This window comes from Babylonia areolata, chromosome 30 (assembly GCF_041734735.1).
Source record: "Babylonia areolata isolate BAREFJ2019XMU chromosome 30, ASM4173473v1, whole genome shotgun sequence".
NCBI lineage: Eukaryota > Metazoa > Mollusca > Gastropoda > Neogastropoda > Buccinidae > Babylonia > Babylonia areolata.
Genome location: NC_134905.1, coordinates 23,473,856 through 23,486,355, shown reverse-complemented (window position 1 = coordinate 23,486,355; position 12,500 = coordinate 23,473,856). Strand labels below are relative to the sequence as shown.

Below are 12,500 nucleotides of genomic sequence, written 5' to 3'. Positions count from 1 at the left end.
GATTCAGTCTCGTAAATAACAGAAGTTTGTTATGAATAATGATAATAATAATGATGATATTAATAATGATTATTAGTAGTATTACTGATAATTATAAAAGAAGAAATGAAAATAATGGTAATACTGACAGTTGTGAGAATAGTAATAACGATAATGATATTGATAATGTTAGTGATGATGATGATGATGATGATGATGATGATGATTGACTTTAATAAACAGCAAATTTCATGCTTGATCTTGAGAACTGCAACCCAGATGCAACGCTTACTGTGAGCTGTCGGCAACAACCTGAACACAAGAGAAATGAAGAACAATGAAACGTACCAAGTTTGTTGGGTGCTTTGTTCTTGTCTCCACTTTTCTCCTTTCTCTGGTCGAAAATTCGACAAAATAGGCTGGCTAACGGCTCTTTCTTTTTCTTTCATTTTTTCTTCTTTTCGCAGAAAAACAAACAGATGAACAAACAAAAATCTTATTAGTAATTGGAGCAAACGGAACATTAGTTTCATCAGAATATGATGTAAAGTTAGAAATAGCATTGATGCTGTTCCTTGACACATGATCTTATACATGGGGCTTTTTCCTTTTTATTCTTCCATCAGGAACTATGACGTAAAAATAATGGCGTAGTCTTCGAATGACGTAGACGCTGATGGTTGGTTTCTCGTCACATGATCTAATTGGACAGTGGCTTTCAGATTTCCAAAAAGAGTAAAGTTGGCTTGTGTGCTGTGTTGTAGGAACATGGAGGAAGAGCGGTAACTGCAGGCAGAGCCTTGTGTGATGCACATGACGCCATTCACATCCTGGGGGGTAGAGATCTGATCTCCACTGGAGCGTCAGACTGATTCAGTTAACAGTGGTGCAGGCGCTGAGATGACTTGAACCAGGGTTAAAAAGAAAGAAAAAAAAAAGAAGCAAAGCGAGCCTCATCCATTTCACAATGCGCACATGAAGATAAGAGCAGTACTAAGGTAGGTCTTCCTCGGAGATAGTGCTCAGTGACTTCGACAGTTCGTGCCGAGACGAAGCCTGATTTGCATAGTTTTTTGGCCTGTGGGCTTAAAAGCAGCTTATGAAATGGCAGTCGTGTCAATATGAAACCGGCACAGTGTCAGTGTCAGTGTCACACTGATCAGCATTTTAGATGTAAGTGGGTCAAACATTACAACTACAACAGTACAAGGAAATGAGTTCGTATTGCGGCTTTTCGATGACTTAAGATTTTTACGCTTTTATTTTCGTCCAGTATATGCGACAGTAATCAAAACAATGCAGTTCGTTTGTGTTTGAAATCAGAATACGTATACAGTGGAGCTTAGGTTAGTTCTGCGATGTTGTATCGTACTCTGGTTACAGGGCACTGTTTTACTGTTGATTAAAAAGGTGTGGAAGTGGAAGGCTGCATGATGTTGTTTTACAATTACAGAACTTATAGCTCTCTCTTGACCCGAACTGCGCGGATATGAATTGTAATGGTGTGTGTGTTACGACTAAACAATTTGAACAGCAATAATAGTCAGTGGCAGCAAACCTGTGGATCACACCACTTGAACTCTCCCAACATTGAATTCAATCGAATGCTTACTTATGCAAATAATACCTACTACAACAGCGTGATCTGAAGGGGTGTTTGAATAATTAGCAAACACTGCCTGAAGAAATACTTTTGTGTGTGTGATTTTAAGTCAGTGAAGTAAAATAATAAAAGTACACGAATAACTGTTTCGTTTGAAGATGGACGCCAGTGGCACTGACGCAGACTGTGCAGTTTACATAAAACATCGGTTTCACCGAGGCACAGAATGAATATCTCCAACTTGTTACAAACGTGGATTGAATGCAATAAATGTGGCTCTGTGTGTCCTGTAAGGTGAACGGTGTACTGGACTGAAGGACCTGGATGTGTTTTGTGAACATCAGTTGCGTGATTTGCATCATCGTGGATTTCCGGTGACTGGAGCTGATTGATGGGTTGTGTGTGAGCCACCGTCAGCGTACAGAAGACAGAAGCTGCCTTAGTGCAGACCATAATGTAGACGTTGATTGGGGATAGTCGACTATCAGTCCCCTGGTGGATATTATCAACTATGTGTGGGGAAATTTCACTTTCTTAAATCTCATCATTTGGATCTGAGTGACAAGTCACTTCTGGCAAGTTTCTTGCCGCGGAATTACATTCATCTCAGTGTCGTCACTTCTGCTGTATTTGGAGATTATTCATAATTATCACACATTTTTTCTTCGTCGTTAAACTCGATATTTGAAAACACACGACTGTTAGATTTGGGGTGTATGAATTAGCGAGTTGTCTTCAGCCAGTTATACAGTCAGTGATTTACAGACTTCTGTTTTCAGGATATGAATGTCCAGGTCCACTGGGCCTGACATACAGCGAAACACTTTCGGTATTGTTTTTTTTGTGCAGATTGTTTCATTTTCATTTTCTGTTGGTGGGAAACCAAACTCACACGCGAACGCGTGCTTTGTGATGAAAGCAGCCGCCATATATAACACTGCTTGCCCAGAAAATGTGTGTTCACTGGCATTGAAAGCAGCTGTGACCTCTTTCGGAAGGACGTGATCGTTAACGTCATCAGACTCCACTAAAGACAAGACTCGTGTAGGGTTCGTGGACACCACACGCCGGTCGTTGTCAGGAGCCACAAGAAAGGATTTGAACCTCGGTGAAGGATCACGGAACAGCAGTAGCAACGACAACACTGCAACCACCCCCTACATTGACAACGACAACCACCACCAACATCAACAACATCATCATCATCATCGTCATCACCATTATCAAAACAACATCGAACTCCAGGAGCGCCACAAAACATCGCCCGTCCATTTGCCCTGTGAATGGAAACAGTCAGCACGGGGGATGGAGGAGGCCTGGGGGAGGTGGGCGTGGTGACGGTGGTGACGGCGGTCAGCTGGAGCATGCTGATGAGAGGTGTGTGAGGTGCAGGGGTGGAGACCATGCCATGCCTGTGTGGGCGTACAGCCAGGACCTGGGTCATGGGGTGGTGATCGCTGTGGCCATGGGCATCCTCACCTGTGCCGCCCTCAAGGTGCTTCAGGTAGGTAGGTGGTGGGGAGTCGGAGGCCTTCGTGATTCGACGTCAAGATGTTAACTCCATACCCGCACACACGTGTGCGATAAAACACACACACACACACACTCTCTCTCTCTCTCTCTTTCTCTCTCTCTCTCTCCCTCTCTCTCAGACACGCGCGCGCGCGCGCACACACACACACACACACACACAGCTCGTCCGCATTCACCATTCACACATGACAGACGAACAGGTAGGCAGACAGACATATTTACAATGCTCAAACCTACTACATGACAGACGAACAGGTAGGCAGACAGACAGACAGATTTACAATGCTCAAACCAACATGACAGACGAACAGGTAGGCAGACAGACAGATTTACAACGCTCAAACCCACATGACAGACGAACAGGTAGGCAGACAGACATATATATTTACAACGCTCAAACCCACATGACAGACGAACAGGTAGGCAGACAGACAGACAGATTTACAACGCTCAAACCTACATGACAGACGAACAGGTAGGCAGACAGACAGACAGATTTACAACGCTCAAACCCACATGACAGACGAACAGGTAGGCAGACAGACAGACAGATTTACAACGCTCAAACCTACATGACAGACGAACAGATAGGCAGACAGACAGATTTACAACGTTCAAACCTACATGACAGACGAACAGGTAGGCAGACAGGCAGACAGACAGATTGACAACGTTCAAACCTACGTGACAGACGAACAGGTAGGCAGACAGACAGATTTACAACGCTCAAACCTACATGACAGACGAACAGGTAGGCAGACAGACAGATTTACAACGCTCAAACCTACATGACAGACGAACAGGTAGGCAGACAGACAGACAGATTTACAACGCTCAAACCTACATGACAGACGAACAGGTAGGCAGACAGACAGATTTACAACGCTCAAACCTGCGTGACAGACGAACAGGTAGGCAGATCTGCAGACAGACAGATTTACAACGCTCAAACCTACATGACAGACGAACAGGGACGACGGTACGACAAAAAGGTAACTCCCTCGCCACCCCCCACCCCAAAAGAAAAACAACAACAACAAAAAACGAAAAGAAAAAAAAAAAATTATTGATGAGCCCAGTCCCTTGTTCTAAGCCCTGTACCCACACACGCAGCATACACCGGACCCACAGCGAACACACCATCGCAGGACCTACATAATCTTTCTGACCTTATCAGTGTTTACACTCCCTCAAGAAATCTCCGCTCTTCCTCTGACTGTTACCTTTTGAAACTTCTGGAACTTCCTCGTGTCAATCCAAGAACCTGTTTTCTGTGTTGCTCCTCATATCTGGAACAACCTTCCTCATCATATCTGTGCATCTGATTCTATCTCTGCTTTTCGCTCATCACTAAAAAAACCCATCTTTTTGAATCCTGTCTATAAGCACTCTCAGCTTCCTTCTTCTCCAACGCCATCCTTGTCAGCTCACTTTGGATGTATGGAGAGTGGGAGGGTGGGGGAGTGGAGGGGAGGGAGGGGTTTTGAGAAAGTGGTCATGGATGATTTATGTAATTTGTAATAATGTTTTCTTTCATTTAAAGCGCCCTGAGCTCTTGGAGAGAGAGGGCGCTATATAAAATGTACATGATGATGATGATGATGATGGTAAACGTGCATCACGTTCTCTCTCAGGAAGCGGTGTGGGGAAAGACAGTGGTGTGTGCTGCATGGTGTGTGGGTTGGCCGTGTTGTTGTTAGCCTTGGGCTAGGGAGTGGGTGTGTGTGTGTGCGGGGGGGGGGGGGGGGGGGGGGGGGTCTGGCGTCACGTCACGTCACGTCACTCAATAATACTGCTTGTCAGACTGGATGGGGCATGGTAGTGTGAGGAATGAGAGTTGAGACTGTACTGGACAGACAGCACCAGATATCGTCATCATCATCATCATTATCATCTCTCTCTCTCTCTCTCTCTCTCTCTCTCTCTCTCTCTCTTTGTCTCTCTCTCTCTTTCTCTCTTTGTCTCTTTCTCTCTCCCCCCCCCTCCCCCCGTGTACGTGTATATACATTTCCTACGCACACCATGCTCGCAACACACAGACACGCATGCACGCAGCAAACACCACACACGCACGCTCGCACACATACATACACATGCATGCATAACACACACACACACACACACACACACACACGTGCATCCACATATACACGTTAACTAACACTGACATGGGTTTGTCAGTCCCGCACTCACCTTTACTAACCCTCCCGCCCTGCCCCCCTCTCCCGTGCCTACAGCAGTGCAGTCTCCCGTCTGACGTCCTGGCTCCATAACCTGTAGTAGTTCATGTCAGTCAGTCAGTGCCCTGTCTTGTTGATAACGACCCTTGTACTGTGTGTGCGTGTGTGGGCCAAGCTTCTTCCAGAGCCGGGCCGCCTCTGTGTTCATCGACACATCCAGTAGTAATCGTGCACGCATTTTTTTTTTTTTTTACATATTAAATAACCCAACTCACACCAACACACACACGCACACGCGCGCACACACGCACACACACACACACACACACACGTTATGAAACCTTATGTTCATGTATACCAACACAGTGAGAAGATGGGATAAAAAAATTTAAAAAAAGAAAGAAATAAGATTCATTCCACCCCGCCGCCCACACTACGTAATATTAAGCAATATAGTTACAGCGTGCCAACAGAAGGGTCAGGAGTCGCACGCTCTTAACTAAGTTCTCTTAACTCCCCCTTCCATAACTCCTTTCCTTATCGTTTTGAACGTCCCCTTGCAGAGCTCCGTGGGGCCAACATTCTGCCGTGAGTAATTATCTTGTGTGCTGCTAAACTCTGTGGTTATCGGCACGGGTGTAGTGTGCCAACTGTGTGGTTATGGGCACGGCTACAGTGTGCCAACTGTGCGGTTATCGTGCCCAGGAGCAATTGTAATGGGCGTGACGTCTCTGTGTGTGTGTGTGTGTGTGTGTGTGTGTGTGTGATTCTGAATCAGTAATTCTGTACCCATCTCTCATCTTTACTATAGCTTTTTGGTGTTCGTTGTCGTGGTCTTTTTATCCCCATCGCGTGCGTGCACGCGCATACACACACACACACACACACACACACACACACACACACACCATCATGAAATAAAATCTTGACTTGACACCACCATGGGCCAGCGCCTTAACAGCAGAACACTGTGCATCAGAGAAACCTGATTTTGCTTGCTTCCACATTGATATCTCCAACAGTAACTGCATTTGGCCGTGACGGAGGGGTGAAAAGTGGCTTTCGTTTTTTTTCTTGTCACTGCACCTCCCCCCCTCTCTCTCTCTCTCCCCCCCCCCCCCCCCCCTCTCTCTCTCTCTCTCTCTCTCTCTCTCTCTCTCTCTCTCTCTCTGTTAACCTATATTTTTTCCCGTTCAGCGTGATAGTAGAGGTGGGGGAAAAAAAAGGTCAGATAACAACTAAACAACCCCGTTGGTTGTTTGATAATAACTTTACAATAATGACGAAAATAAAAATAATAAAAATGGAAACCCTTCAAAGAGTGCAACATGGGGCCATTTGAATTCCCTCTGTAGGAAACAGCCAGTTGTATGCCTGATATGACTGCAATGTCGTCATCTATGGACAAACTTCTCAGATATTTTGGGCATTGGCAATAATCTATCATCCCCTGTGCCAAGTGACCCAGAGACACCAATCATAGTTAAGTGTTCTCAATCATAGCAGGGAAAAAGTCACAATCCAGTGACTTCCTAAGAAGGTCCATTTAATTAAGGATGAAGTGAAGAACAGAAGTGAAAAGACCACAGAATGTACTATGAAGAAGAAATAATGGTAAATAATAGAACACTTCGTAATTTTTTCTTTTTTAATAATCTATCTTTACACCTTATGCTTGAGGATCCGAAGAGGACACAAGGGAGGTAAAAAATGTATGCAAAACACGAGTGGTCAACTCAACTCGGTTGTAAAAACGGAAGCATTATCAGGCAAACAAGCAGTGACTCGGGGGAAAAAGTTGTGTGTAGTATCCTTTATTTGTATCTCCGAAGATACGCTATCCGCCGCTGGTTGACCATACTAAGTCTGTGGAGGAAAAACAAATAAGGTAACTATTAAAGAACCCTCCCGTTATTTGAAAATAACTTTGTAAGTTATATATATGGAGAGTAGGTATGGGTAATTGCGAACAGCGTGTAATTGCGAACGATTCTTATACCGCCCCACTTAAGCGTTCTTAACGGTTGCATTTCATAAGTTAACGTCTTCTTCGACCTTTTTCTAATACCTGAATGAATATACATTTCAAAGAACCAGCCAAACATCATCTATTTCTGGCTGTTTCTGCGCTAGTTCTTCTCTTCGCACACCACTGCCGTCCAAAGTTACAAACGCACTCTCAAAATCTTAAAATCAAGGGAAGCAAGTTGTAGGACTTCAATTTCGACACAGTTTCAAATAGTTTTATTTGATCAGATAGGTTGAAAATTAATTACCAGTGCTGGGAGAATTTAAGAAAGCATACTGGTGACAGATCAGAACGTCAGTTTTGATAGGGATCTGCAAAATATTGTCGTTTGCAATTAGACCACAGTATATTCTGACGTGAGTCTATTTGCGAACGATGCTGCACAGTTACTGAGCACTCTCAAAAGGGTGTGTTTGTATGCGATGTGGGGTGTGTGTGTTTAAACGTCTGTTTCTGTGTTTGTGTGCGTGTGTGATCAAAACCAACAATACAACAGTCTGGTGCGATGTTTCAATAATATGTCTAATGAGTTAAAAACCTGCTTCTGTTTTGATTGTCTACATGTACCCAAAGCCATCGTTCGCAATTACACTTGCCCGTTCGCATTTACCCTCAGGCACCCATGCTGTTTCAAACGTCGACAAAAAGTTGAAAAGAATGAGCAGACTGATGCAACCAGTCGGAGAAAGCTTTCAAAAACAAAAGAACTACGTTTGACTATCGCAACGACATGTAATCTTGACAGTACACACGTTGAGCTGGTCGATTCGACTGGATCGTTCGCAATTACCCATACCTACCCTACATATATCATAAGATCAGAACAAGTAAAGAGCATAAAACCTGTCGTGCCAGGCTTATGTTGAAAGTACTTGGACTGAATGCCAACAAAAGATGGGTCTATACAGACGTGGCAGCAACATCTCCTTGTCCAAGGTGTGGCGATACCCCACAAGGTGGAAAACATTTTTCTGTTTAAATGCAAAGGATACGAAGAAGAAGAAAAACGGACTCTCTATAATACAACTACAGCACAGAGAAAACATCTGTTCAGCATACTGATGGCAGAAAATGTAGATATGATCACTTGGAATGTGTGTCTCAGTGTGATGCAGTAAATATACGGAAAAGATAAACCGTACCTCCAAATACTCACACACTGAGAGTTCTTCCGTCGGTTCAATGAGAGTTAAAAATTTAAAAAAAAAAAAAAAAAAAAAAAGGGGGGGGGGGGAGATATTTAAAAAAAGGGGGGGGGGGAGGGCGTGCGGGGTAACGTTTTGATGGTCAAATTGGTTTCTGTGTTTCACTGGTGTTTGTTTCTGTTGCTTGGCACGATGCTGGCTATAGTTATTATCATAATGTTTATTTTGTCTTCCTTGCATTGTGGGCTTTGAAGCTATTGGCAGTAAAATATCAGTGTCAAACGGTCACACCCCCTCCTCTCTGTCTGTCTGTGTCTCTGTCTGTCGCTGTCTCTCTCTCTCTCTCTCTCTCTGTCTCTCTCTCTCTCCCTCAGAGCTTCAGATGGATGGGGTAAACCAAGGGGGTGCAGGTGAAACATGACTGTGTTATTCCGGGATTGAGATCCCCAGCTGAGATGGCGTCTGCTGCTGACAAGAGGTGCAAGTGCCTTCGTCTGAAGATTAAGGGAGAGAGAGAGAGAGAGTGTGTGTGGGTGTGTGTGTGTGTTGCTCACTTCCTCTTTGTGAGTGCGTGCGCGTTTGTGTGTGTGTATGTGTTGCTCACTTCCTCTTTGTGAGTGCGTGCGCGTTTGTGTGTGTGTATGTGTTGCTCACTTCCTCTTTGTGAGTGCGTGCACGTTTGTGTGTGTATGTTTGCGCGCGCTTGACGAGAACGCGTGTTCGTTTGTGCGCATGTGTGTGTGTGTGTGTGAGAGAGAGAGAGAGTGCGCGAGCCGAGCTTGCGAAATGCATTTTCATATGCGTGGAATGTGTCGGGTGTCTACAGTTAGTATATTTAGGCGCGGTTCTCTGCAAGCCGCTGTGAGATAGGATCTTCCATCCTGGTGATGTCATGTCGACCTGTCGGCCAGACATTCTTCTGCTGCTTCTCTTCGTGCCTTTCCTGGGCTGCAAACCCCACCTTAGCTCTTATGTATCAGTGGACGTTTTACCTACATGACCATTTTTTTAATCAAACTCACCATGTAGGCAGCGCTAATTCGTATTCTGGGGGTGTGCATGTTGAGTATTGTCCTTTTGCAATACACACCGAACGAAGATTTCATTTTATCTTTAACCTAAGAATTTGATCTTTTCCATTTGCGTATTTTCACGGAGACGGTTCAGGCACTAGCAGATGTGCACATCTGTTGACCTGCGAGAAATAATGAATCCATTCCGAATACCCCCACCTGCACCAGGCTCCGTGACTCAGATTCGAACCGAGGACCCTCTGATCAGTGGAAAGTCGAACGCTTTTGACCACTCGCCCGTGGCGCCCGTCCGTCGACGTTTAAGAGCAGACTGGTGTGCACGTGAAACAGGACTTGGTCAGTATAGATCGATGGCCTGGACAGTGATGGCGTGTGTGACAGCTGACAGCATTGGTCGCTGACATAGGGGCAGCTAGAGATCTCGCTTTGGTTTGCAAGCGCCTTGGTCTGGGAGACATAGCGAGACTCTCCGCTGTATGGTTCTCAAAACCTAACCACGACCCCAGATCCTACTCTTTAATCTTCACACACACACACACACACACACACACACACACACACACACACACACAGCCATAACTTACAACCCTTCAACCCACCCATACCCTCCGCCCACACATACAAAAAGACCCACGCATACTTTGTCGTGTGTGTGTGTGTGTGCACGCGCACAGTTTTGCGTTATATGTGCACTTGTGCGTTATATGTGCACTTGTCTTCTCTCTCTCTCTCTCTCTCTCTGTGTGTGTGTGTGTGTGTGTGTGTGTGAAGAATGCGTTGGGTTTCTGCAGATACAAACTGGGTGTGTGTGTGCCGTGCAAGAGGCAGGGTGATGGGATCTTGCATAACTCACTGTCATAATTATCTCCTTTCCATCTGACCCTGAGGGCCAGGCCTTAGTGTAATGCCCAAAGTAGGGGACATGGAGAACCATGAATATGTTGTTCTGAGAGACAGACGGAAAAAAAGGTGTGTATGTGAGTGAGAGAGAGTGAGAGAGAGAGAGAGACTCTGTGTGTGTGTGTGTGTGTGTGTGTCTGACAATGATTATGTGTGGTGCTGAGACAAGGCTGAACTGCATTCGCCAGGAGATGAATATTTTTTCTGTCTCTCAGTCTCTCTGTGTACAGCCAGATTGCGACTCACCGTACACACATACGTGCTCGCATACACGTACACGCACACACACACACACACACACACACACACACACACTTGCGCAGGCCATAGACAGAAAGAGAAAGAGAGAGAGAGAGTTCCTACACACACACAGATGACGTCTTTCCCAACTCGCTCAATAGCGTGCCAACCTCTTGGTTATCGGAAAGACTGTCTGCGTCAGGAATTTTATCAGCTTGATTACATCCCGCCCCCACCCCCTCCCCCCTCTCTCTGCCTGTCTCTTTTTCTCTCTCTCTCCCCTCTCTCTTCCTCCACCCCCCCCCCCTCTCTCTCTCTCTCTCTCTCTCTCTATATATATATATATATATATATATATATATATACATTTCTGTCTTTCTCCCTTCATCTCTCTCTCTTCCCACTCTTCCTTCACCTCTCTCTCTCTCTCTCTCTCTCTCTCTCTCTCTCTCTCTATATATATATATATATATATATATATCCCTCTGTATGCCTCTGTTTCTCTCTCCCTCCCTCCCTCTCTTTCTCACTCCCCCCCCCCCCTCCCCCACTTCTTTCTCTCTCACGACTCCAGCAAAGTTTAATATTATCTGATCACAGACACTAATGTTGTTGGTGTATATGGGGGGGTGATGAAATGTGTTTCTATTTTGAAGGCGCGTTAATGTTTCATTTTCTTTACTTGCAATCGAAAGACATCCTCCCCCCCGTTTCTCAATGACCCAGTTAGATTTGTATCTTGTGCCTTGTATCAGGTCAGTGAGAAAGGGATATCTCAAAGCGAAGATTTACTATGTACAAAACGGGAAGAATGTTCACGCGACAAAATTAAGAAGAAAAAGAAAAAAGGAAAAGGAAAAAAAAAAGAAAGGCTGTATATGTTTATTCCTGAAATCTTGCGAAACAGTCATGCGTCAGAGATGTCGGGTCCCCTACGAATTATAGCGTGTTTATTACATATTCCGACTGATATCATGTTGTGCCAGCCACAGTTCCACAGTTACGTGTGTCCATTTTCTGTGATCGTGGAACTTGTTTTGCATAGTTCAGATCATTTTGCTCATACCCCTCCTCTATCTCTCTGTGTCTTTGTCTGTCTGTCTCTCACTCTCTCTCTGTCTCTGTCTCTCTCTCTCTCTCTCTCTCTGTCTCTCTCTCTCTCTCTCTCTCTCTCTCTCTCTCTCTGTGAAAAAAAACAACGCGCCAGTGCTTATCTATTATCCTCGAAAATAAAGAATCTTGTCTTCTGTGTGTGTGTGTGTGTGTGTGTGTGTGTGTGTGTTTCTCTCTCTCTCTCTCTCTCTCTCTCTCTGTCTCCCTCTCTCTCTCTGTCTCTCTCTCTCTCTCTCTCTCTCTCTCCCTCTGTCTCTCTCTCTCTTCCCCCAAACCCATGCTGGGTATGTCAGGGGTTTTTTCCCCCCCATAAACCATCTAACGCTTGACACGGATTAGGGAGATCCTCAACTTGCGAAATAAAAGCAATGGCATACTCTTCATGCATCCGTGTACTCTCCACACTGGAAAGGAGATTGTTCAAAGCACTGGCAGATCTGCGCATATGTTGACCTGGGAGATCGGGGAGAGGAGGAAGAAAGCAATGTTGTACTCTTCATGCATCAGTGTACGAACACTCGAAGGAGATTGTTAAACTTGAAGCACTGGCAGATTTGCACTTATGCTGATGGACCTGGGAGATTCTGAAGTTGGGAGGGTTGATGACGGCATCGGGTCAGGCCTGGGTCACGCTACTTCCTTGAGCTTCTGTTGATAAAACAATGGCATCCCATTCGCGTGTAAATGGTATAAAATGCATTTGTGATCCTTTTTTTTTTTTTTTTTTTTCTTTTTTTTTTTTGG

At 44.9% G+C, this 12,500-nt stretch overlaps 1 protein-coding gene across 4 annotated transcripts in view; it reads left to right on the top strand.

The window, feature by feature from the left end:
- The window catches only part of LOC143275536 (uncharacterized), a 151,937-nt gene that overhangs the window by 34,292 nt on the left and 105,145 nt on the right, over window positions 1-12,500 (top strand). Inside the window, exon 1 of one of the 4 annotated variants that reach the window (XM_076579722.1) lies at window positions 2,970-3,086. The exons of the other annotated variants lie outside the window; for them this stretch is intronic. Within the exon in view, the coding sequence (XP_076435837.1) occupies window positions 2,991-3,086 (96 nt within the window). The 5' untranslated portion in view covers window positions 2,970-2,990. Of the gene's footprint in view, window positions 1-2,969; window positions 3,087-12,500 lie in introns of those variants that run through there. 4 annotated transcript variants of the gene reach the window in all.